General features: G+C 37.3%; 1 protein-coding gene across 1 annotated transcript in view; it reads right to left on the bottom strand.

Annotated features, from left to right (window-relative positions):
- Positions 1-1,571: 1,571 nt before the first annotated feature.
- The window catches only part of EYA4 (EYA transcriptional coactivator and phosphatase 4), a 146,775-nt gene continuing 120,744 nt past the window's right edge, over positions 1,572-27,602 (bottom strand). The window contains exons 12-20 of the mRNA XM_072331739.1: positions 26,620-26,756; positions 25,346-25,429; positions 16,758-16,847; positions 9,772-9,830; positions 9,506-9,666; positions 7,946-8,060; positions 6,053-6,174; positions 4,003-4,103; positions 1,572-2,276 (exon numbers count right to left, since the gene is read on the bottom strand). Coding sequence (XP_072187840.1) covers positions 2,196-2,276; positions 4,003-4,103; positions 6,053-6,174; positions 7,946-8,060; positions 9,506-9,666; positions 9,772-9,830; positions 16,758-16,847; positions 25,346-25,429; positions 26,620-26,756 — 950 coding nt within the window. The 3' untranslated portion in view covers positions 1,572-2,195. The remainder of the gene's footprint in view (positions 2,277-4,002; positions 4,104-6,052; positions 6,175-7,945; positions 8,061-9,505; positions 9,667-9,771; positions 9,831-16,757; positions 16,848-25,345; positions 25,430-26,619; positions 26,757-27,602) is intronic.

The raw sequence follows: 27,602 nt of genomic DNA, 5'->3' as shown, positions 1-27,602 counted from the left end.
ATATAAATAAGATGTGCATCATTTTTACTTGTTGGATACACATATCTATCACCCGAGGAGCTGGTGCATAGTGATTTTACACATTGTTATTCTCATGGCTTCATGCTTTGCAGCGTTAACAAAAAATTCTTTTTCTTTTGTGGTGACTTGTATACCCAATTCCAAAGCAGCAAAGAAATTCCATTTTCATGAAGTTACGAAGGAGTTTTGCCTTGATTATTTTAGTGGCTTTCACCTATCAAATAACTTTCATGTAATATATCAACAGAGATGAAATTCTACCTGGCAACTGAGCATACACTGGCTTCAAAACAGGGGTGGGAGAAATTCAGCTCAGTGCTGACTGCTGTGCTTCTGTAAGCATCATTGGAGTTTGCATTTAACATCTCTTGTTCCCACTTCTTCACACAGTCAGAGCACAGGCAATCTCAGAGTAATAAAAAATCAAAAAAGCAGTTTCCATCTTCTGCAATGAGAGATGAGCCACTGCATTTGCTTCAGAGTGCTCAAGCTGCAAGTGGGATGCTGGAGCACTTGTGTTGAAAACAGACCTTGCTCATTTTCGAGAGCTAAAAGACAGTATGTTCAGTACTTGCAAGGTAATTATCACCATCTGGACTAAAATTATTAATATACATAACTAAGGGTAACATATTTCTCAGTATTTTTTCAGCAAAATCCCCTCCTTATCCTCTCCTCAGATGCCTGATATGCTGTTGAAATATCTGAATTCAAAGACCCTTAGGGTTGCTCCTGTATATTAATCTTTTGTAATCAAAACTAGGTGAAGAAAGACATGTTGACTTAAAACAGAAGACACCTGTATGTGGATCTGAATGGAAAAGCTACCAAAATATGCCAAAATATTTACCAAAATGAACTGTACTCCTGAGTGGGCCAATGCCATCTTGCCAGCAATTCCAGCTGCCAGTGTTGATCCTAAATATGCTGAATGTAGCATAATTTGTGCATCTGACCAGTAAGACATTCTTTAGAATTCTTTTCTTTCTAATGAACCTAAGTTTTATCCTCCATCTGTGCTTAATAGAATATTTTCACCTTCCAGTAACACCATCGGTGCATTCCAGATACTTAATGAACTGGTTGGGAGTTTGTTTCTTCAAACACAGCAAATGCACTCATTGCATGACTTTCAGTGGACTAAGTAATTCATGAAAATGGCTTCTAGTTCTCTCATCAGAGAATCAAGAAACAATGCTGAAGGTGTTAAACTCTTCTTTTTTTAGCTTTCAAGGCAGCAGTCCCTGCTATCAACCTCCCAACATACTCTCAACTTTCTTCAGTCAGTGGAATTATTGAGAATCCAAATAAAAACACAGACTTTCCTTTATTATTATCATTATTTTTCTTACTGCAACAAAAAATTAAATGCTTTGGTGCAGCCCTTCTCTTTGTTTTCTCTGAATTTCAAATTTGGTCATGTCAAAAATTATCACAAAGGCTTTTTTTTGTTTGTTTGTTTTGTTTATCTACATAGTTTTTAACCAAAGTTACATTATAACACACAAACACAGTCTTCTCCTTAAGGCACAACACATTATTATGCACATTCTGTTCGCCAAACTTATAAAAGAGACAATATTATATAACCCTCTCCCTCCCTGTCCCCCCAAAAAGAAAGAAAAATTGCATCCACTTCCAAAATCAGCTGCTAATAAAGTCACAGTAAGTTATTTTCATCAATAATTTACACAAATTACAGGTCTAGACAGAATTGTCATTATACAGTCTGAGTGCATTCCAATTCAGATTTTCTGGGTTAGGTAGGCTAAAGTCTGGTTCAAACCTCAGTGCTGAGAATATATCCCATTTTGAGGAATGTTGTTGAACACCACCTTGTCAGTTGGAAAACGCGTGTTGGTGCTTTGCCAGTTCGAGTCCTTTGTTCACTCCTGTCAGGGCTCATTTGGTGTGTACCAGCAACCTCCACAGTTTTAATCCATTTAAAAACGTTGCATATATAAGACCATAGAGCTTCCTTACGTAGCACTAATGTTTTAACTCCATTCAGCAATCTGAATTCTTCAATTTGGAATTTTGAATTCCAAGTATTTCTTCCCTTCTTAAGACAATTCATATGTGAAAAGCCAGAGGCATTGAATCACACATAAAAATTCAGTGTACTTGAAATATATATATATAAAAAAAAAGGGATCGCCAACTTTAGAACACAGTTACAAATACTCTAGTTCCAGTGCTTGATGGAGAGCCAAGAGGTCCGAATGACTGGATATCCTCCAGAAAGGCATGTTGTGCTGTGTTTGTCAGAGGGGGGAAAAAGGTCAGGAACAATGAATGCTATGACAGAGGGTGGTATCTGATGCATGAGTCTATTCAGGTCACCACCATGGAGTTTACACCACTGTGTTTCTGGAATGATTTTTGCTAGTAAAGTACTGACAAAAATCAGGCCAAAATAGATCTGAGCTCAATAGTTCACCTGAAGGTAAAAAAAAAATTAGACAGCCTTTCTTAATAGCGTCTTTGTAAAGAGCCCAGTATTTAGTGAGGGCTATTTGCTTTCTTGCTATCATGGAAACCCATACAAAGGTGCATTAACAGGAAATCTGCTTCTGTTCCACTTGTTAAACTTTTCTAGGGACTGAAAGCTTGTTTGAAAGGTTATAAGACTTTCATAAAATGTGGGTTCACACACACTTTGAAACAGAGTTGAATTATGTTTTTATCCTTCTGGGAGGAAAGGAAAAGAAATATCTTTTGAGGAGAAAATAACACATTTCTGTATTAAAAGAAGATAATGTGTTGCAGAAAGCATCGGTGTCTCTGAGAGTTGCAGATTTACGCACTGTTCTCCTTCAGCAACTGATCAGAGTAGAATTGAAGTCATACTTTCACACTCTATTCAGATCTATTTGTATTGTGCTATATTCAACCATTCCTCTGAATTCTGTTATCTATTCATGCAATATAGCCAACATTTAGGAAAAAAAAAAAAAAAAAAAAAAAAAAAGCATGCCAAACCAGAAAGTACACAGTCCAACCACCATTGTTTAGCACAATCTACAAAAGACCCATCACCAGAACTCTACCTATATCAAGGAACCATTTGGAATAAGCATTTCAGTTATTTTCTTTTTGTTTCCATTCTGCCTACACTCTAAAAACTTAGCACTTTAAAGACACTTAATTTCTTTACTTCTAGCACAAGGACATTTATACAATTTGTGCAGATGTGCAAAGGCAAAAAAAGAAATATTTGTTTCTGCACAGTTTGAGGGTCTATAATATAAAGCATGGCTCAAATTATTACTAATTTGACCTCCTTCTGAACATTGAAAATGTATCTGATCAAGTTTAGATGTGAATTCATCAGAGGAGGAAACAATATTTCTAAATAAAATAATTATTATTTATATTTTTTTTAGAAACAGATTTGGTGCACAGTCTGTAGATTGTTTTCTTTTTCTGTTTGCAGATGCTTCTTTCTTGAATCAAACTATATGTTCATCCTGTATGCTCCAGCCAACTACAGATCTTTATGTTAGTAAAAAATCTGCACAATCCTTTTAAAGGCTTTTCACATTCTCCATAACACTGCTTTTCAAACCCACCTGGTTTCACTGTTTAAAGAGAATGACCACCCAACCTTCACGTCAAATACATGATGTATCCCCTTTTTATCTGTTATTTGGTTGATGTTAGTCAGACATTTTTGCCCCAATCTTTTTTGTTGTTGTTGTTGTTGTTATTGTTCATTTTTTAATGATTCTGTGTTTTTTTTTTTGTTTTTTTTTTTTTTGTTTTTTTTTTTTGTTTTTTTCCAAACTGAAATAAAGCGAATGCTAAAATCCAAATGGTTCATTTTACTTTAAGTGCTGATGTCATCATGCTCTTATGGCCTTGTGTCTGTAGACTGAAATGATTTGTCATTCTGCCATTGTATAATACTGACAGAAATGCAAACAGAAAGGCTTGCATTAGTAGCTATGTATCACACCAACATTCCAGGAGACAGGTTACCTTTTTTGCTGCCTGTTCTTCTTCTACACCATCCCCAATTACAACATATACTACTTTTCTGCCAAACCTTTGCATTATTCGTTCAAAGCAACTTTCTTTTCCTGGAAGATAAATGAGATAAGAGTTCAGAGTGAAGTTACCTGATTAGCTGCATGCTCCTCATCTCGGCCATCTCCAATCACAACATAAGTTATGTTAGTGCCAAATCTGGACACTATACGCTCAAAACAGCTCTCTTTGCCTGAAAAACAATGCACTACTTGTTCAAGCCATCAAGCAAGTTACCACAATGCTCTACAAAGGTTTACTGCAGCACTAAGACATTGCTACTAGTACTTATTTTTATAGTCCCCAGCCTTGAGATTTGGAGCTAAAACTGCTGAGAAACAATTAACACTGTTAGTGACACTAAGCTGATTTTGGTCAAATTAAACCTCTTTCTTAAGAGTTACAAGAAAACCACTAAAATGAAGGAATCAGGAACACTGCAAAAACAGGTTAGTGAAAGGAAAATGAAAATTAAATGTTTCCCTATTATTGTAGTAATATTTTTTCAAGGACTGCAGCAATTTCAGTTCTAAAACTGAAAAACAAACAAACAAACAAACAAACAAAAACACAGAAAAAGTAAGCCATGTAGCAATGGAAAATGTGTTTAGAAAACAATGGAAACCGAAAATAAAACTAGACAACAGGTTCCTGGGAGAACTTCCATGAAATATTTGGCTCTTCTTGAGGAATGTGGAAACAAGCAGGGTAAGCCAGTAACAATAAACAGGATTTAAAAGAGCCAAGCAAAGTCACCTACCCATCTTCCCATTGTAATACAGCTTCAATTTAGCAGCAAATGCTTGTGTTATTGATCCATGAACTGTCCAGATAAAATGATTTCAATGTTTCCACAGTCAATCTCCATATTTAATTAACTTTTCCCTTAGGAAGTATCTCTTTGATATGCAGCCTACACATGCTCCATTGCAATTTAACCATCATTTATTGTCATACCTCCCATTAATGTAGAAAAAGATTATTTTCTTTTTGTTACAGCTTTTTATCTAAGGTTTATCATTATGTCTCTCCCCACCCCAGGATTTTCAGACTCTTCTCTTAAGCTCCTGATTTCTAGCTCTCTGATTCTTAGCGCTCTTCTCTTGCTTTTGTTCAGATGGTCCAGTAGAAAAAGGTTTATGATTATGAAAAGCATTGTGTGTATTAATTGTTCAATGAGGATCAGATTTCAGTGTGTGCAAGCAACAGCTACAGTTTTAGTCCTGTGCTCAACACAAAGCAGAGGTCACTGAAATGAAAAGTAGGTCCTGTACCCAAGAGAGAATGCTGTGTTCTCAACAGGGATGAGTCAGCAGCCACTGTTCCTTCAAGGAAATTCTGGCGCAGACAATTTTGAATGCGATTCCCAAATATATGACGCTCTAAACTGTATACAAGCCCCTTCAAGGTACTCAGAAGCAGAACAGGGAATCAAGGTATCCATCAGCACAGCTTCTGTGGGTACTGGTTATCATAGAATCATAGAATGGTTTGGGTTGGAAGGGACCTTTAAGATCACCTAGTTACAGGCCCCTGCTATAGGCAGGGACACCTCCCACTAGACCAGGTTGTTCAAAGCCCTACCCAGCCTGGCCTTTTGATTATGCTCAGTAATATACAGTGATTCCAAAAAAACTTGTGAAGCTGTGGTCTACCTTGTGTAGAGCTGAAGATCAGAGCAGAGACTATTCTAACAAAATTTATGTTTGGATTAGAATTAAACAATTTTCTTCATTCTTCTCTGCACATTTTATTTTCTCTGTATTTTAAACAGAAGTTTCTGAGGTTTTAAATCAGTACTGTAACCTTTACAGTATTTGGCATATCTGAAAAGAAGTTGTATTAGGGATATTATTATTGACGTAAACAACTCTGAACATGTGCAATGTCTAACTTTTCACTAAAAATGTGTTAGGAAAGTGGTTTCAAACCCATCCATTACTGACAAGCAACTATTAATAATGCAGAGTAGTTAGAATGAATGAAAGAATAATTTTCTTACCTATTTTAGTTGCACTGTAAATATTTTCAATAGGAAAAGCTCCTCCTAAACTGTATAGCAAGACTTTTGCAAGTGCTGGGATAAGCTGGGTTGTTGTTACCAACACATTTACACAGTTACTCCTAAAACGAGAGAAATAGTTGAAGTTTGAACGTTTTAAAACCTTTACCCAAATGCTGATGAGGTGAACCAGCTGTGGAGAGCATATTCAAGGTTTCTCAACACTTCCACTCACACAGCAGTGCTACTCAGCACCATCACTTCCAGAAAAATATACATAAACTTTTGGCAGAATCCTTTGAAATGTATATAGACATGATTTATAGGAAGTATTTCTGGTTGATTTATGAAAACCAAGTCCTTGAAGATGAGTCCACTGAAATGTACTTATAAGACCACTACCTCTGAAGATAGACATCCCAGTGCCTTCAAAGCTTCATTTTCCTGCTGGGGATTACTTGGCAGTAGCTACCAGCCAAATTAAAGTGTTAGAAGAAAGCAAAAACATCATTTGTTACTCCTGTCTTGAGGGGAAATAAGTGGCCAGCATACATTTCTGCACACTGATATCACTTTCTTCATGTTTCACAATTAAGTTTTTTTTCTGAGAAGAGGGAGAGACAATCATAATCACATTAATAAGATAGCACTGAATGGAAAGGTTGAAAGCTTGAATGGTGAAGCTGAGCTTAGCTTTTACACAACAAGAAAACTGAAAGCCAGGACATTTCAGGCACTGACAGGCTGGAACGTGTTTGGTCACAGAACTGAGAGCAACTGGTTGTGATTTTTGGTCCTTCTGTGAGCCCCAAGCAGATCACAGGCTATTATTTCTGTCTTAATGTATCTCAGTTTCTTGTCATTAACATGTAGGTGAAGTTTAGCTGCCTCATGGGCATATCTTCTGGAGATTTATAGCTGTACAGTTATTTGATGACAAGATAAATGACTGCTATTTAGCAGTCCTGAGCCAGTGACAATAGTTTATCACATTCATCCTGCAACGCTCAACTGATCGACATTATACAGTCTCTTTTTGAAGACTAATGATTTGAAAAGAAACGCAGAGCTAAACACACTAAACACAATGACTAACGCAATTGCTTTACTTTTTCTTTTTTCTCATGAGGTGCTTACAACAATGTGAAAAATTTAAACAATAACCAAGAGAGAGGCGCGATGCCAAAGCAACTTCTTTCAGAATTACTATGCACATCTTTCCAAGTTTGTTATTTCTTGTTCGACACTGATTTTTTTACCCTTAGATATGTTTAGAAGGCAAGATGTCTTCTTTATAGTTTAAAGCCACGCTTTTGAGGATTTCCAATAAAATACTTATTAAACAGGTGACTAAGCAGCTGCAGTTTTCACAGCTCCATTATTTCAGATGAACAATTATGTCTCATGACTGGGATCCCAGGTTTTTATCTGAGTCCTAGTATCAAACACAGATATTCATTCTTCTGAAATCTTAGATATATGTTTAATCATACCGATCTGTTTGGAAGGACAGAAGAAAAATGACTTTCTCTTTTGGGATTTATGGAGTACTATCCACCAGTGTGAACAGGTGCTAACATTGAAGTCCAGAGTAGACAGACCTGGACTTCAGAGGCTGCTGCCCACAGGATAAGTAGCTTAAAGCCTGGTTCACAATTCCAAAATACACATTCAGCGTTCATAGGACCACATATCGCATTCTAAAAAACCTTTTCCTACTACTCAGTGTGGAAATGGCCAAGGAAATTTTCCTGTGTTCTATTCAGAAGTTGTATTACACCTCTACTGTACTAGTACTAGTAAAGTACTAGTATACTCTAACTTCAGATCTCACAAAAGAGCCACTAAATAACCAGAATGAAAAAAAAGAAAAAAAAAAGACTCAATACATACCTTGTGCTGATAATTGATAAGGATTTAAGTGCATTTGTTAGCCAGGAGTCTGTCAGAGCTTCAATCTCTGCTCTTAATTGCAACCATGCATCTCTTTTTGCAGGACCCAGGAGTCCTTTTATGAAAAAAAGCAAGAAAAGAAATATAATTAAATTCTGTATTAACTGGAATGTACAGATTTGCAGTTACTGTTCCAATTTTAAATTTCACCAGAACATGAAAAAAGGTCTTTTTTTTCCTTTCTATCCCCAGCCCCTTCCCCCCCCAAACTGACATTCAGCAGTTAGTTCCATTTAGTCAGTAGCTAGTTTCATTTACAGCATTTGCAGCACTGAAACGGCTGTACATCTGATGTCCTTATACCTCACATAGTCCTTTAAAACATCTTAACAATCTTTATAGTGTCAATGGTCAGATTTCAAAAAAAACCCACCAAGCTTCATGAGTATTGAGACCTGACTTCTTTAGAACCAAGCAGTTTTACATTTAGGTATGGTACTAGAAGAGCAGGGAAGCAGGCTTGGTGACATTAAAATACCTCTTTCAGAAATGGTGATGACTGTCTTCAAAAATCTGAAACGAAACAGCCTAAAATACATAGTCTGGTAGTACTGTTAACTCTTTGTGAGACTGCAAGAAATGCTAAAAGATCACCGATTTGTTCTTACTGAAGGTGTGTTTAAAGTTCCTCTAAAATGAATTTTATCTGAATTGAAAGAGCCCATGCTCTAGAGTGGGAGAGTGTTCACTGGGACTCCTTCCTGTTTGGGTTTGCCTTGTCTCATCTCAATTGTGGCTTTAGGAATGTTTGAAGATTTTCTAAGTGTTTCCTGTTTTCACAGTCTCTTCTTGAGAGATTTCTCAGAATAGGGCTGCATGCTTCTGCAAGTTACACAAGATTCTCCAGGACAGATTCTTGCAGTTCTTCTGTTGTGATTTCCTAAAACTCTGCCGCCAGTGACATGAGACATTTCATGAATGAAAGCAGGAACAGGAAAGCTCTTGTCCCAGATGAGGCTGGGATTTCTTGCTAACACAATTAACTGTGTAAGCAAGATAACAAAAAGAGCAAGTCATATGGCACTGCTAGAGGTTTCTTGCATCTACTAATGAAAAAAGAATAGCAGGTGCAGAGCACAGAATTAAGCAGAGTGTTGTTGCCAACCAGATCTTGAAAATGTAGGATGGAAAAGAGTGCCACTCAGAAGTAATCTGTGCAGTGAGAATTACAAAACCCCTTTTCTAGAATAACAGCTTATTTGAAGTAAAATAGTGTCTTAATCAATCAGTAAGTCAGGAGGAGGTATGTTTGAGCTGGGCCTGAAGGAGAAAAGTGGTCTTTCTGAAAGTTAAACAGAGCCTGCCTTGGCTCTGGTTCTCCTGCACAATGGCACAACATTGATCTGTCCTTACAGTAAGGAACTTTTAATAGCCCAAGGTCTAGTTACATTACTTTCATTTCAGTCTGTGGCTTGCAAGGCACTTTGACTTGTCAGGAGTTCCCTGCAACATGGATGAACCTTATCAGCATTCTAAATCGTTTTTCACAATTAAACTCACCTCCTATGTTGTTCTTGTAAGTATTATACAACTCTTTTACTCTTCTGTAACGGAAAGCCAGCTTCCTCATCCAGTCAACCCCTCCTCTTACACCTGTTGGCAGACAAAGGTTTGCACTACTTGCAGCTGCATGGAAGCCATCAGTTGCAAAACTGTAGGTACTGCAAACACCCAAAATACAGTAAAAATAAATACAATGTATTCCTGTAAATGCTCAATTTATTTAATCTTTGTAGAAAAAAATTGAAGCAAATGCTCTATCTTACCTTAGGTCTTGTCCATTATCATCAGAAGAAACATCATCTATGTGAACTTGATCACATTCCTGTTGAAAAAAAACAAACATCAAATGATGAATTATTTTAAAGACATCTATGCTCACCATATACATGCTCAATACAGATGTTGAAGAAATGATTGCTGCAGGCCACTAATTCTACCAGAAGATGGCAGTGTACGTTCACTCACAACTTCATACCATCCTAAGTTTCTTTAAAAAAAGCTCACAAACTTCAACTCCTACAATAGCTAACTCAGTTTAAATAGGTCTTTAGAAAAGTGCTTTGTATTTCCCTGTTCTCTAAAAGCTAATGAGCCTTTATAAGGCATGCGATTTCTCTCAAGTCTTTAGGAGTCTAAATGCTTATCAGATTCCTGTCTTGATTTATCTGCATGTCTTTGGCTAAGAAACCAGAGATAATCAAAGCAGACCTGGAGAAATTCACTATTTCCTGGTTTTGAATAGATGCAAATAACTCCAGGAAACTGAGGTACCTGTAAAATTGAACTCAATTCTAGCCTGTTCATATAATTTGGTATCTCTTCTGCACAACAGTTACAGCAGAAAGACAGGTAAACGTAGGAGAAACTCAAATAAATAAGTAATTATGCAGTGGGTATTAGTGTTTTCTGAAGTTGCTACAATTAACAGCCTTCCTCAAAAGATACAACAGAAATTCAGTGCCTGTAGACTTTTCTGTGTATAAATCTTAAAAAATATTTTGAATAGCTATTGCTGATATGATCCTAAATTTATTCATGAAAGAGTTCAGGGATCTATTTAAAAGTGGCTCCCCAGTTAAGGTTTTCAGATAATTTTGTCTCGCCACAGAAACAAAATATGGCTGAACTTTCAAAACTGTTTTATGCTCCTAATAGAGTCATCAGATTGATCTTCTTCAAATAATATTGCCAACATGCAACCTTAACTCAAACCTCCTGTGAAAAGCAGTTCTGATTTTCAAGTCTCAGTGGAGTATTAGTGCTAAGCTATCCAGATGAAGGATAAATCTGAGCAGAGAGGTGATTTTCAATTGTGTGCTCTATGAGCTCCTAGAATGTATTCAGGGAGCGCGATTTTGGCAAATTACCATTTCTGTCCAAGGTTTTGTTTGCTTTACACTGAATGAAAACTTTGATAGGATCTAATCCACGTGAAGTTATTATTTCAAAATAGCAAATTGTATATAAAATAAACACACAGAATCCAGGAATTATTTTAGTATCAAGACTAAAAGAATGAGTGACCAAATTCTGCTCATGTGACTTAGTCCATTAAAACAAGCATGAAAGACCTGCATTCAGGGAAGATAAACGGATGAATCATTCTTCTCCCCACTGGAGAAATAAAATTTGTTGGCTGTGTTTGCAGAGATTATCTTAAGCTGTAGAATATTTTAAAGAAGGTGCTTTTGGATGTAAATAACAGATGAAAAGAGAAAGAAAATGAGAAGTGGCAGCTGAAATAAAAGAATTGTTTCTTTATCCCTATTTATTATTTACACTCAAGTAAAAATGCAACTAGATTCCTCTCAGTGTTGAAAAGGAGTTCAAAAATCAGACAAAAAAGTCCCAGTGGGGAAAAAGAATATATCTTACTCAATATTTTGCAATATCTGAGCAGTATCTGGCTTCCTAATCACCTTTCACTGGAACTGGTCAAAGCACAACACAAATTGAAAAGTTTAAAAATCAGTCCTGTGGATTTGCTTGCACACGTACAAATTAAATGGAGGGCACAAACGCGTCTTCGTGTATAACAAGGACTGTCTGAGCCGTTTGGGTTTTGTTAACTCATTCAGATTTATTGTTCCAGCCTTGAAAACTCCAGATAACCATTCTGCAGACAATTTAATTATTATGTCTAATATGAGTGGGTGGCAAAGGCTCAGCTGTTTGCTATTTTTTTCATCTCACAATTAGATTATTGACTCCAACAACAGAATAGGGGTACATGTAGTTTTCTGGTTGCTTGCCACTTGCTCCTGCAGTAAGGTTGCTAAGTTTCCAGACACATAACAGGACTGAATTTAACAGCATTCCCCAGCTTCCTTCTTTTTCCTTTTCCTCTTCTCCTCTCAGATCTATTGCTCACCTCCTCAGCAGTCTGGCAATACTTGCTTCCTGACCAAAAGCAAACTCACGTGCTTCTCACTCTTTGCATCATCTTATTTTGTCTTCTTGTTTACTTCAATTAATATGTTTACATTTTGCCGATTCCCTTCTCCGGTATGGGGAAAAACAAAAATACAAACAAAAAACCCCCACAAAAACAGGCAAGAAAATTGGAGATAGTTTTATACTCTTCCCAAGTAATTCAGAAAACTCAATACTAGATCTTACTTTCTTGTAGAACAGAACAAACAGTTGAAAGGAGGAAGGAAAGGTTCTCTGTCAATTTAAATGTTACAGGAAAAATGCTTTTTGCAGCATTTACAGTATTTCCTATACTTAACCCACAGTGGCTAACTGTCTGTGTAAAGTCAAAACTAAGAAAGATATAGTTTATTTCCTAATACTAAGTGTACAGGTAGGGAATCTACATATTAATGGACTTTTGCTTGAAGCAATGCCAATTTAAATTATGTCTGAGTGCAGTCAACACTTAGAAACTAAAAATTGGAGAGTTCAGAATCAACCAAGAATCATAAAGAGGTCTTCCTGGAATGAACAGCAATTTCATTACCCAGCAGAAACACTCAGACTCACTGAACCGAATACAAAAATGTTGTTATGGAATTATGCATATATTAAGCAATATGCTCTCTGAGGCTATACAGAAGCCCCTCCCTTTCTATGTATACGCTTCATTGTCCATTATAACTAGCTTGAACTTACTCTTAAATGTTGAGACTTTCTTGTATCTAATTTCTTTCCTACTTTATTTCCATTTCTAATGGGGAAAAAAAGCTCACAAAATCTTATTTAAAATATTGTGTGATTACCATACAAATGGAAATGTAATTCAGTTTATCTGAAATAAACATACTTTATTCTTCATTAAACTAGACAGTGGAGGGGGATTATAGAGTTTGAAGATTCATGGTTGAGAAGTGAAGAAAATGTTTTTTGTGTGAGTACAGAGCACTCTACCAACATTTCTAAAAGTTGTCATAAAATTAATACTGAGATAAAGATGGGGACTTCCATTTATTCCTTACCTGCTTGAGAACTGAATGTTTTAGTCTGGATACTATTACTGAGCTTAGTCCCAGCTCTAAACATTGTTTAGGCACATGAACTTTCTAGAGCACGAGACTCCTATTTTCATGGCAAAATACCAATTGTCCTCCCAAATGATATTTCTCAAGCTAACTAAAATTTATACACTGAGAATGAAATAGCTGGAGAACAGCCTAGCCTGAAATAAAACTACAGCTTGGCTGATTAGGACACGGGTTACTGGGTCAGCAGGGAATGTCTCAACAGATTGGAATTTCTGCATCAGCAGTCATTGTAATGAGACACATTTGCATAGAGGAAGGAAAACTTTATTTTTGTATGTGATAAGTTTCAATAACTTGGTTGTTATTACTAAAGCTTGGTATGCAGTACTAGTAACCAAGAAAGAAAGGGAAATAATGAGAGCTTAGGCCATACAGAGAAATGACTGGAGTCGATGCTAAAGGAATCTGTGTTCATTAGTACATCACAGTTATCATGTCCAGCAATATGTGGCTTATGGAATAGAATCATAGAATTGCTCAGGTTGGAAAAGACCTTAAAGATCATCAAGTCCAACCACGACCCAACCATACAACCTGAACTCTAACAACCCTCTGCTAAATGATGTTCCAGAGCACCACATCCAAATAGTTTTTAAACATATCACAACCCTTTCTGTAAAGAAGTGTTTCCTGATATCCAACCTAAACTTATCCTGGCACAACCTGAGGCCATTTCCCCTCATCCTGTCACCTGTCACCAGTGAGAAGAGACCAGCCCCGCTTTGCTCTAAGAGCCTTTCAGGTATTTGAAGAGAGCAATTAGGTCTCCCCTCAGCCTCCACTTCCCTAGACTAAACAGACACAGTTCCTTCAGTTTCTCCTCATAGGGCATATTCTCCAAGCCCTTCCCAAGCCTTGCTGCTCTTCTTTGGACCTGCCTTTCTGTACTGAGGTGTCCAAAACTGAACAAAGTACTCAAGGTGAAGCCTCACCAGTGCCCAGTACAGGGACAGGATTGCTTCCCTAGTCCTGCTCACCACACCATTCCTGATACAAGCCAGGATGCCATTTGCCTTCTTGGCCATCTGGACACACTGCTGGCTCATATTCAGCTGACTGCCCATCAGTACACTAAGGTTCTTTCCATCAGGCAGCTTTCCAGCCACTCCTCCCCAGGCCTTTAGGGTTGCCTGGGGTTGTTGCAACCAAAATGTAGGACCTGACACTTGGTCCTATTGAAACTCATACAGTTTGCCTTGGCCCATCGATCCAGTCTATCCAGGTCAATGAAGATGAATGCAAGACAGAAGGTGTGAGACCTGATGGCTCAGCACCAGAAAAGGGAGATGGAAAAAGGATAAGTAATCTGACTACTGAAAAAAGGCCTCTCACACTTCCCCCAGGAAGAACTAAGCACCTTGTGCCTTGGTAGCCACAACCATCAGCAGATTAGCACCAACACTGTAGACTACCACCCTGTTATCTATGGGAGGATAGGGGGAGGAAGACAGAAAGAGGGAGGGAGAGAGAGAAAGACAGAACTGAGGAATGCTCAGAATTCATCACTCAGACATCTTGCAGATACACTGCAATATTTAGTGCTTAGAAATGGTCATGTGTTCTGTAAAAATATCTAAATAGACAGATCTGTTCATCTACATATTAAAGGACATCTCTATGTACATTGGCACATAATACCATGCTTATAATTATAAAGTCATTTTTGTATCTGATTTGTTAATGAGAAACCATATGCATGGCTCATATCAAAACAAGAAACTTGGAGTTTTAGTGATCTTATATTGGAGTTGGTTTTGAAACAAAGCTGAATTCTGGGCTCAAAAAGAATTAATTGCTCATGAAAATTTGTTTTAATCCAATCAAATTCATTGAATTATGAGATTGTTAAGAAGAGTCCTTAAGGAGTATTCTTTGTTATATCTAAAACTGAACACTCTCTGGATTCTGTTCAAGCTCTGAAAAGAAGTTTAGCACAGGGTATTAAGAACACTCTATGAAGAATATACACAATGTGATGATGCAGATTTGAAAGTCACCTGTGGCAGCAGAACCTGAGAACTACAAAGAAAATAAATAGAGAATAGAACGAAGCTTCAATGGCCATAAGCGAGACTGAAGTATATAAAGAGGTGAAAGCTCATTTTTGCTGATCTCATCCATGAACTCAGAACAAGTTTGAAAAAATCTGGGCACATGCCACTGAATGGCTTAAAGTTCATTGGGTGCCACATGAAATCTGAACATGCAGGGGTAAAGGTCTGCTAAGAAGAAATTTAAGCAATGCTTTGAAAAATTGATTTGGAATCTATCCCCAGTACAGGGCACCAGAAAGAGAACATTCACCGAATGCACTTGCATTGTCAAGTGATGACTCACTTAGACTGCAATAAAACACCGACTGGTGAAGGAATATCCAGGGTTTTACTTTCTTATGTGTCTGCTGTTGGAAAGAAGTATAGCACAGGTATAAGGTGAAGTAGATCTGTTTCTTGACATGAAAATTGCTGAGAATAAATGAGATCTGCAAGGCAAGATGAAGAACTTTATCCTGGTACCCTTTGCTTTTGCTACTCCTGCAGCTGACAAAGGAATAAAGGAAGTAAATACCAAAAAACAAATACCTCGGTGAATAGAGAAATCTCATTTACACTCATTTTTTGTGTTCACTCACCAGAAAACTGTCTCTGGTATTTTACACTCAATCCCAAAGTCTTCCAGTTGTCATAAGTGGCAAAATATCTGACCATGGAGGAAACCCTGGGATCCACTGAGAGTAGGACAACAACTGATTTAGATCAAGGGAAGGTCTGAAAAGCCAGCAGTTCAATTTTAGAGTGTTTTTTCACCTGCTGTCTGCTCCACAAAATAAATAAATAAATAAACACAACTGTAAGACTGTCATATACCATGTTAGCAGACATGGACTTCTGGACAGAAATGAAATGTCTGTGAAGCACTGTGGATGGGCCTGCTCCCCAGGCAGTTGTCCCTTTGGTGGTCCATCTGCATGCTTCCAACAGCAAGTGATCCACGGTGGACACTCCTCAGCTAGAGGTCTATCCCTTTTCTCAGCAGATGCCAAATAGCACACCCTGGATATCTTGTGACAGAATGTGTGGTTGCCTGGTTACTTCAGGAAGAAATCATGGGCATGAAGGAGGCTTCACAATGTCAGGATATGACACACTACAAGGTTTTGGAACTGATGATTAGAAGAAAATTGAGACTGTGTTCTCAGTTTGTATGGCACTGGAAACAACACTGATGAATAAATCCACTGATCCACCATAGTCACACCTCTCTAATGCTGCAGTCTTTGAAGTAAATGAAGGATATTCTTACTCTGAGTAAGAAAGCAGGACATGCAGCCAAACACCTACTTGTGAATGTAAGGAGAAAAATGAAGTTGCTTGATTGAGATAATGTTACCAACTCAAAGCAAATATAGAGAATTTCAAGAGAAAGAATGGTGGGAGATACATACATCCCTCTTCTGGAAGTCATGGCAGACAACACTGAATCCATGTGCACTTAAAATATTGCCCTAAGACAAAGATCTATCTTAGAAAGGAAGGTGTAGTTTCCAGATCACCCCTCTCACTCAGTTTCATGGAAGGACTCTGTTGCCACAGGGCTTCACAGCCACCTGGCTACTCTCTCTGTGATTAGCACGGGATGTATTCTGGAACAGCATATAGCATCACACATAACAAGCATTAATGCACAGGAAAACCACTGTGTTGATACCCCAGGTGTAACAGTGTTTATATTCCTTTGATTCTTACCTCTAGATCATTAAAAAATAAATGTGTATCAGCAAGATTAAAAATCATTTCTTCCATTCGCAGTCCAAGGGTCACTGCCATTGGTGGATCCTTAAAGAACAGAAAGTCAGATTAGCTACTCACATACGTCTGATTTATATCACAGTTACTTCAAAACTTGTTGCATACAAGGTCTTTTGAAAAATTAACACTGCAATGCATTTTTTTTTTTTTTTTAATTCAGCATTAAACTATTTTAATATAATACTAGAGGAGGAATTTGCAGAACCTGTGTGAGAGTGTTAGGAGAGCTGTGCATGTTGAAACATCATCTTCCTGGGCATTTCTAACCTGGCTATACTATGACAAAGGGGAAATTTTGATAGTCTTAAGCTGCAAATATAAGGCTGTAAGCAGGGAAGGTACATTTCACAAATTACATCTGTAAGAACAAGGATATTTATTATAATAAGAATATAATACAATTTTCCCTCCCTGAATCTTTTATAAGAATATGTAATTATCTTGGCTGTCAATTTGTAGAAAAGAAACCAAAACAGACAGGGAGCAATAACTTTTTTGAGACCACATACTATCAAGAGCAGAGGCTAGAACAAATTACTCCATGTGCTACCTGACCCATTGCACAATTCCTCTGATCTCTTCGTTTGTCTTCCGATTTTTGGATACCCAGGAGTCCTCATCAAGGTCATGTTAAACTGGACTAGGAAAGGTAGCAATCTCTACCAAATTATTTCTTTGAAAGCAATTATCCTGCACTTTGATAGGAAATTGTGATTTACAAGGTCTTTTCAATTTCTGATGTTTCTGATTTAGAAAAACACAAAAGGCAGTCTGACATCTGAACCCTTTCTCATTTTTCCAAACTAAATTTCACTTTACATAAATCATCACTGCCTTACCTATCCTTATACCTATATCAGTTCTTTCCCATACTTGCTGCTGCTTCAGTATTCATCCACAGACCTGTGCTTGGCCCTTTCCATCTCAATATTTACTCTTCTAAGTGCCTGCAAGTGTTCTTCTTCATCTACATGTTATTCATCACGTCTACAGTCCATGGCACAATTCTTTAGGTGGTCCAAAGTAGTAGGAAAGCATATGCAAGTTTGATTATGTTACAGATTATCCCTTCATTTGTTCTGAGATACAGGATTCCTACCCCCAGATGGGATTCATTCAAAATATTCCTATATGCTTGTAGGTCAGTTTTCATAGTATCAAATCACACAATATTAACAAGATACTAAACTTTCTTGATCTGGAATAGCTGTTTCTCTGAGTGCCTTTAGCGAGCAACGAACATAAGGTAATCTGACTTTGCTTGGTTAGCTTGGAAAGAGGGTAATGCAAGTTACATTATCTTACATTTTAGGATAAGAACACATGCAGTATAGTATTTAATGCCTTGCTGGCAGTTGGTAACTAGTTATTCCATTGCTTTAATTAACTCCTGCACTTTTCAGGAGTAATAATTTTTGTATGCCTAAGATACAACTATGTTTTTCTAAACCATATATATGATTCTCATTTAAATAAGAAACAAAACATAAAATTTAATAGCTTAAACTGACTGTCACTAGTGAGTTTTTTTAGAAATATTTTCTTAAATGCTTTGAGAACATGGGTCTAAAATTTTACCCATATGCTCCCATCTGACAAAAATAAAACTCCAATACTCAAAATTTCCAATGGCCATTTATAAGTATTAGGATCAAAGTCTTCCCAATCAGGATCAGACGTCTGTTACTCTGGGCCTTCACAGAGACAGAATAAAAGATGGCTTCTGCCCTGAAGCACTTAGAAACTAATGGCAAAATCTGAAACATAGACATATTTTGACTCTTGTTCATGAAAAAGTCAGACTTGAAGAGGAGAATAGCGTGTAAGAAATTGTAATGATCCAAAGTTAGATCTAATTCTCAGGCAGTGAAAGGAAATATTTCTTTGCTGACCTTTGAACTGGTCTAGACTACCTTTCAGAAGTAAAACTAAATGCAGTGCCTAGTAACATAACTTAATCCCCTATGTCTACTACAATCATATTCTATGGATTTGAAAGCCATGTGGGTGAGGGCAGCAGCAAGCATAAAGGTCAGTTTTCCAATAGGATGATAAAGGTATGTACGTTAACAGATTTGCAAAAACTCATGTAAGATACTTAGAACACAAATCACAAAAAATAGTATGGACTCATGAGATTCCTCATCAAGCCATAATGCTTTTATCAAAATGTCATCACGTATAAACATATGTTTCTCTCTCCTTTCTCTTACAATTTTTTCTCTGCACAGAAAATTATGTTCTCGTCCTTAAATACAATATAACAAAGAAGTTTTGCAATGCTTTTAAACCTCAATCCTATGAACACTAAGGCATGTGCATTACTCTATGCACAGGTGGTAATTCATTATTATTTATGTGAGTTAAGGTATTCACTGGAGTTCTTCCAAGACTGGAATCTTAGACTTCTGATTCTTAGCCTCTTTTTCCCCCTTCCTGGGTAGAAGTGGACTGAAATGCGGAAATATGCTATAACATATTCCATTATAATCCAATTTATTTTTACAGAAACTACCAAATATGCATCACAATTTCCTGCCTTGCCCAGTATAATTGAACGACATAAATGTAACATAGCTTTCATGACTTTCTTATTAGTAGCATTTTTGTAACAAACTATGCCTGACTTTATTACAGTTAAATTGAGATTTCCTACATTTCTTTTGAAAAAGGCATGTGAATGTGAAGGATATTGCTGGTACTGTATGTAAATAAAATGAATCAAAGAGACTCCATTACAGCTTAGCATGAGATCAGTCTGGGATCTCCCTGTAACAGCTTCTGCTGAGAAGAGTAATTGGAACTGAAGTCTAAATTAATAAATTTGCCCAAACATTCACTGCAACTGTTTAACAAGAATTAGACATCAATTGCCATCTCTTGCCATGTAAATCCATTCCTTCAAATATAAAAACAGACAGAGGAAGCAAATTCGTCAGAATCTTGAGGTTTTTGAAGAACATCCCAATCTTTGTTTAACCATCTTTCAACTCAAAGTGGCACAAAGAAACAAGAGTTGAAAAGAAAGAGAGAAACGTGCAGCTGATGGAGATTTGAGCACAACAAAATGAGGAACTGAATCAAAGGCAGACTGAACTTTTGCCAAAATGTTGCTTCTGCACAAGCACACACAAAAGAGGAAATAATAATAAAAAAACGCGCCTGGAAGTTTTCCCCAGATGATTTGGAGAATAAAGAAGCACAATTTTTTGCCTGTCAGAGGCATGATTTCAGTCAGATATCACTAGCATGCAAAGGAAATGACCAGTTACAGCACCTCTGTATACCAAAATGCAAATTATTTCAGTTACATTAGTATGAAGGCTCTAAACTGGAGCCAGACTGTCTGTCTGTGGACTTCTCTACTAGACAGGTCCATCCACTGGAATGTCCCTTGGGAGAGTAGGTAGAAATATTCTGGGAGACCCAATATTTATGTTTTGTTCAAGAGAAAAGTGGCTTGAATAAAGCCCCAGATTCTCAGTGGCCACTAGTAGAAGAAAATTGTTTAATATTATGTTGGAAGGTCAGGTTTTAGAACAAAAAGTTCAAAATAAATTTTGTTTCTTGTTGGAAAATATATAAAAACACTAAACTTTTACACAAAGCCTTGGATAGGAAATTGGTAAATAGTCACGTAGATTCATTTCAACAGAAATTTGTATGCATGAAGCCTTAACAAAATAATAATAAATCAATATAATAATAATAATAAAATAAAGTAAAAAAAAAAAATACAAGAAAGCAAGAAAACATATGAATAATATTATAAGAATGGATTTTCAAGGGATAGCTGTCCTGAATAGACTTACAACAGAATCAACCTCTGGAAAAAGTGGAAATGCTTAAGTTAAATATCGATATTTTCAGCTTAAAGACTCTTCCTTAAACTACACAGTAATCTCAGATTTAAGTTAAGTCTCAAACTCCCGCAGGGGACACTCATCCCCGGGGGAGTTTCATGTTGGTGGTAATAGAGGAAGAGAATACATCTCTTAATATTCGTATCTGGTCTCTGATGAAGGAAGACTCACGTACTCCACAAGGAGTTTCTGTTCCGTGCTCTCCAGAAGGCAGTAGGAAAATGGACTCAGAGGTCTCAGACAATGAGGGAGTGAATGGAGAGCACAACTGGAAGTCATGAGAGATACATGATTAATATAGACACACTAAAGCATGTTTATGAGTGTATTTGAGAGTGTCATAATGTGTGCTAATGGTGACAACCTTTTTCTATTTAATGCCTTGACAAGCAGAGAATGAGCAATAAAAAACTTCTGAGCTCATTCCAGAGAAGCCTACAATGTTAATGTGGCCTCCCTGGCAACTTCATTTCATTAGCAGTTCTATCAAAATGTCAAAATGTGATCAGCAAATGTGTTTTTGTTTTGATATTTGCACTTGGTGGTCATATTCTCACCTTCCCAAGGGCATGGGGGCCTTTCACACTTTTTAAGTCATGGCATTTATCTGGGCATCCTTGCCCTCTGGTTTGACCTGGGGGAAATGAATGAAATATACATGCTCCGAGGAAGAAAATCTCCTGCTTAATCAGCCTTAAGTCAGCAAGAATAACTGGAATATAATAGAACAAAGAATACACGCTGTTCACAGGGAATAAGAATGTACCTCATAAACTTTAACAGATGACGACATCTAACACATGTCCTGTCACATCAACAAATCCTTGCTTAAGTGTCCAGCATTGTAGAAGAGCATATCTGCCAACTGGTGCTCAGCTGCAAAAACCATCATCAGCCACACAAGTCATAATATAGCAGCTCAAATGCCAATGTTCGTGATTTACTACTGCAGTAAGTAATTAAAAATAGAAATGTACCAGTTTTATGAAGTACGAAGCAGATGAGCAAATGAGATGAACACTGACAGCTACTTTTTACTGCTGGAAAGCAGTAGAGTTGCCCTGAAAACTAACCGAGGCATAGTGTACTTTTTACTCTCTCCTTGAACTACATAGGACCAGTCTGATAAAATAACCAAAAGTCAGGTGGAAATACCCACAAGGAGAAAACAGCAACTCAGAGAACTGCTCTCTGAATAGGTTTTATATCTTAATATTTAAAAGTGATACATAGAACATCTTCTGGACAAATCTCTCCCCCTTCAGTGAAGTCCAACACTATACACTACTGGTATGTAGGTAAAAGACAGCAGCTCTCTGGACTCTTCCTCCAGCTATAATAGCATGACAGCCCTCACCACATATTGTACTCCATGCACAGTCAGAAATGCATGGAGCATTTCTCCCTGCTCCATGCATTTCTGACAGCGCATGGAGCAGGGAGACTAAACTACTCATTTTTTAATATTTTGGTTTTGCCCACTCACTGCAAGAGTAAAGGTAAAGAGCTACTGAAAAATGAGAATGAAAGTTAACATGTCAAGAAATAGATGACAGAGAACTGAAGGTAAATATCTGTGCCTGTGTCTGTATTTGCAATGGTTCTAAATACAGCATTTCAGTGTCTGAAAGTAAAAGTGAGCACACTTGGTATAAACAGATATGTCCCCTTTAAAGCAATGTTTCCATTAAAGACTAACTAATCTCATTTAGAATAAATACAGAGAAAGGTGAAAATCTGTTTGTTTTTTGTTTGTTTGTTTGTTTGTTTGTTTGTTTTTTTTATAGTTTCTCTTTTGGGAGTAAACTGATCAACTTACACAAAATACATATAGAAACAATACATATGCACACCTATGTATCTATATGAAATTCTACTTTTTTTTGTTTCTTTTTTTTTTTTTTTTTTAAATAAATAAGACAGAGAACAAGTAATCAGCGTTTATTTTATGGTATTCTGTAAGAATAACTGCCCCTCCAGCACTTACTGAAAGACCGATGTGATCACAAAACCTCCACTGAGAACCTCACAACAATTCATGGACAATTTATCTTCATAGCAGCCCCATTCTCATAACACTCCAGACATCAGTGTGGACTAAGACCTTGTTTATAGATTAAAATCACACACAGAAAAGATAAGGGCCACATCTGCTAGGGGGGTCATGCACCAGGAGCTGACTGAGGTCCAGCTGTGCTGTCTTCCCCTTCTTCCACCATTAACTTCATAGGCACTTTGGCTCAGACACATCTCAACTTTAGACAACACTGCAATGACATGTCAAAGCTAATGCCTACTCAGGGTAAGCTCTCTCTGTATTCCCTTTCTTACTGCCCTCATCTATTGTTGCCGTCAGCAAGACATATACTGCAGTGTATTTTTCTAATAAGCTCTTTTATAAATATGTTAAAGGTAGTTACTATAGGGAAAAAAAAAAAAAAATCAAACAAATTCTACTATCTTTCTTGTACAGTCTTTGGAAATGGGTACATTTCCCAGCTTGTATAGATGTTGCTCATCAGAACACGGTTGTTTGTGACAGTTCTTCACAGATGCTTATCTCAGAAGTATAACCACATTAATTTCACTTGCTGTTAAGTTATTCATGGGTTATACAAGCAAATTTTATCTGCTGTTAATACTACTGGATTTTTATATGCCATTACACTTTCTAAGGACTATGTATGGAGGGTCAATTATAGAACCATAGAATCAGAGAATTCTTAGAGTTGAAATGGACCTTTGAAGGTCATCTAGTCTAACTGCCCTGCAATGAACAGGGACATGCACAGCTAAATCAGGGTGCTCAGAGCCCCTCCAGCCTGGTCTTGAATGTACCCAATGATGGGGCATCCACCACCTCTCTGGGCAATCTGTTCAGTGCCTCACCACCCTCACTGTAAAATATTTCTACCTTATATCCCATCTAAATCTATCCTCGTTAAGTTTGAAACTATTTCCTTTGATAGCAGATGAGTTCTTAAAAAACATCAGTACCGGGGTATTCCCAAATACGTTCATAGCAAAGTGAGAAACCAAGAAGAATTACACTTCTGTAGCTACCTCTAAAACAGTTTACAAAGTTACCTGTGTTTATGAGTTAACAATTTTTACTCTGATTTTTAAAACTATGTAATAGTTCAATCAGGCTTTGCTTGCATAGCATGTGAGGAGTACAAGGCAGAAACATCCTATGGGAACATTCACATGGGGATGAGAAAAATGGCAGCATTGCTGCAAGCACTGAGGTGCTACGCTCACAAGTGATACAAATGTTCCCATTGAGTTCTGTTTCTCTCTTAATTTGCTAGTTAAAAATCAGAAATGATACACAAAGTTACAGTTGTTACAGTGTTAAAAAAGCATCAGAAGTGAAGTTTTTGACAGGGTACTGAAATGTTCACTGATTTGGCAGCATGAAGTTGAATATTTTTTTATGATCAAGAATATTTTTCACAAGACATGAATTACTATTCTTATCTTAGCATTTCAGAAAGTCATTTTTTTGTCCAGGCCTGTGAGCTTTCCCCTTAGCTTTATCTTTTTATAACCACAAACAGTTGTCTTGAAATATGGTGGACCTGTCATGAATCATAGCCCACCAGTGGTTATAATATACAGATTCTGGCTTTGGAAATTTCTGACCCATTGGCTGAGGAGGTTGGCTGTGGAAAGTTTCTCTAATATACTCTTACTCACAGAGTTCTCTCAAGCAGATTCTTCTGGCTGTTTAAACAAGCACTACTTGCATAGTGTGGACATAAATACATCCTCAAGAAACACCTTTATGTGAATTACATTGTAATGGCACAGCACCCAGAAAACCTTTGGTATCCCAGTCCATTTTCCTCCCTACCATACATTTGCCCTAATGTTTTAATTTAATGCTGCCCGTCCAGGCAGCCCACTCCCATGGCTGCATGCTGGTTTTCCCCCCAGGCTCCTTCTGCAGCCAGCAGGGCTCACTGCTATCTCAGCAGGGTAAATCTACTCCAGCAGGCTGTTGCTACCTTCCTCTCTCTACCTCTTTCCTTTCCTCCTTCACTCTTTCTGCTGCTTTCCTGCTTGCTGCTGTGTGACCTGAATGCCTTTTGGATCTCCTTGTAGTGGAGAGGATGAATGCAACTATCTTGTAGGGAGAGGAGTTCACTCCCTTGCATTACTCATTTAGAGCCAGCCAATGGCCTGAAGATGCAATGGAAAAGCTGGAGGATCAAAGAATAACATCTACAGCTGGCATTTAAACTGTCTTACTCTTTCTGATTCATAAGTTTCCCTGTATATTCACCCACTGCTCCCATTTCTTATTTCTTCCTCTACATATCCAAATACTGTCACTTGTTTTCAGTTGCCCATTGAATATATCATCTCTGTGGAATGTCTCTTCCTACGTACCTCAGTAACCTCATCCTTGTTCCTCTATAAACTCCTCACTCATTTGTAACATCCGCTTCAGTCCGGATTTATGTATTATGCTTATATTCTGTGCCTCATTTCTTCCCTAGCTTTTTCACATTAACCATCTGAAAATGGGTTTTACTCTATGCTTCTCCTCTCCCTTCACTCCAGCTATTTTAAAACCATGTACGTGTAAAAACATGTATGCGTACAGCTTAGACATCTTGTTATAGTGAATCAGCAAGTAATTTTTAGATCACATACCTTGCCATACTTTTGTGCATAGGATCCTGTAAGCAATGAATGAAAAACTATGATTGTTTCATCCAAATCCCAAACAAATACACGCTGAAAACAGAAGTAGAGAAAATATTAGTAAATAAATAACATCGATGTGCCCCGACCATCCCACCCACGGCGGCTAAAAGTCACCTTACTTTAATTGTAACTTAATTAATCAGGTTTCCTCTGAAAATTTGCAAGAATAGAATATTGTGCATCTATTGATAAGAAGTCAGAAGGACTGCAAAACTTAAACTGCTCAATCATTTCTTATTTTTCATTTTAAAAGTTTTTTAAGCAAGTTGCATAACACAGACATCAGAAAGAAGATTTGGGGGTGGAGGGAGTATCAAAAATAATAGTTAAAAATAAATTGTACTTTAAGATACTTCTTTGAAAGTCTCAATGGTTCACGCTTGTTCATTTCTGCTGCACAGCTAAAGCCAAGTCTTGTACAAAAGTACAGAATGCCATATGGGATTTAAATCACATCATAAGATGTTAAAATAAATTGATAACAGTTTTTGTGAAAGGCAGGAAGCACAGTACATCAGCAGGCAGCACTTTCCTCTGATGCCAGTGCTTCACATAATGGCACCGAGCTTCCTTCTCCTCCTGTCACATTAAGGCTGTATGCTGCTAATGTAAGAGTAATAAGACTATAATTACCCACTGCTAAGAGGTCACCTGTGTTTTACATCATCACACCATATATTAGGTAGATATATTTCTTAGCTGAGGCACCAAAATTGCACATGCTTAAGTATAGCCATAACTTCACTGGTGTCAGCTGCCTTGCTGAAATCCAGTGACATTTGCTACAACACAGAGACCTGTGGATAAGTATTGAAACACTATGGCCAGATGATCCAGCATATTTATACCGTATTCTTAAATAAACTTAGTAATGCTGAGCAACATATTTGATATTTCCTATTCCAAAAAAACAAACAGCTTTTTTATTAAACAGTTCTGTGCATCTATTGCATGAAAAACTGAAAGATCCACAATCTTAGAGCTAAAATGTGGAAAATTTAATCACATTTACTTTTCTAACTTTGTTGTAGAGAACAGTAATGTCTCATTGCATGTGTATGTTAAAGCAGCCACTAATGTCTGTTATATTCGATTACCGACATGGAGTGCATGATGTTTTCTAAAATGCCTTAAGCTATTTCCACAGCTGTACTTTTCAGAATTTACATTTCATCAGAAGAAACTTCCACATTACCATTCATCAATTACTGCAAACATACCTCCAAGTCACTGTCCGGAGGGGGTGATGGATTATTCTTCCGCCCTCTACCCCGAGACTTTGACCCAGAACTCCTACATGTTCTCTCATCAAGATCTTTGATTGGCGTGGAGGGGCTCTGTACTGTGTCAAACTCCCCTGTAAAGTCAACCATTCGTGGCAAAATTAGTGCTCAGTTTTTCAATAATAAACTTTGTTTTTCCACAGCTAGACATATCTGTATGCAAACTCAGTTTCAAGATGCACCTAAATTAGTTGCATGAAATTTCCATTTAAAAGGAATCTACAGATGCAGCAGACACATTTGACTTTGCAAAGGAAATGTTATTTACCTAAACGGAGAGAGATTAAAATGCTGCATAGATATCTGCAGATAGATACATACTTACACATAAGCACATGCAAAATATTCACAGATCCAAGGAAGACGTATTTCAGAATTCATACTAAAGAGTTACCAAAACATAAAAGCTCCTTTCAGTTGAAGCAGTTCTTTCCCCATGTTCAGAGTTCAGCTGGACTTATTTCCAAGTCCTGTGTTGTTTTTACCAGAACACCCTTGGGTACTCATCCACATACCAGGTTATTAGGACTGCTTCACCTCCTCCCAGTGTCACTCTCTATTTAGTAGACTTTTAATTTTTTTTTCTACTTTGCCACTGCCCCTAAACTGGCAAAGAAAAGTCACAGTATTAAATGCAATATTCCAGTTACTATCAGAAAAAGTGTAAAGGAATGTGCAAAACCATGCCTAGAAAAATGTCTAATTTTGGGATGCCAAGTATAGAGAGAGATTAGCAAACTGTAGTTTGCCCAGGTGAGGGCCACCAAGACAGTTGAAAGGCAGAGGGACTTTTCAGAGAGCTGGACAGAGAAAGGACAATAAAGAAAATATAGAAATTACACCAGCAGATATTTCTCTTAGGTACAGGAAGTTGTTCTCTGTGAGAGTAGTCAGATCCTGGGACAGACTCACAGAGATTA

Source organism: Excalfactoria chinensis, chromosome 3 (genome assembly GCF_039878825.1).
Source record: "Excalfactoria chinensis isolate bCotChi1 chromosome 3, bCotChi1.hap2, whole genome shotgun sequence".
Classification (NCBI taxonomy): Eukaryota; Metazoa; Chordata; class Aves; order Galliformes; family Phasianidae; genus Excalfactoria; species Excalfactoria chinensis.
This window is presented reverse-complemented; position numbering and strand designations above follow the sequence as displayed.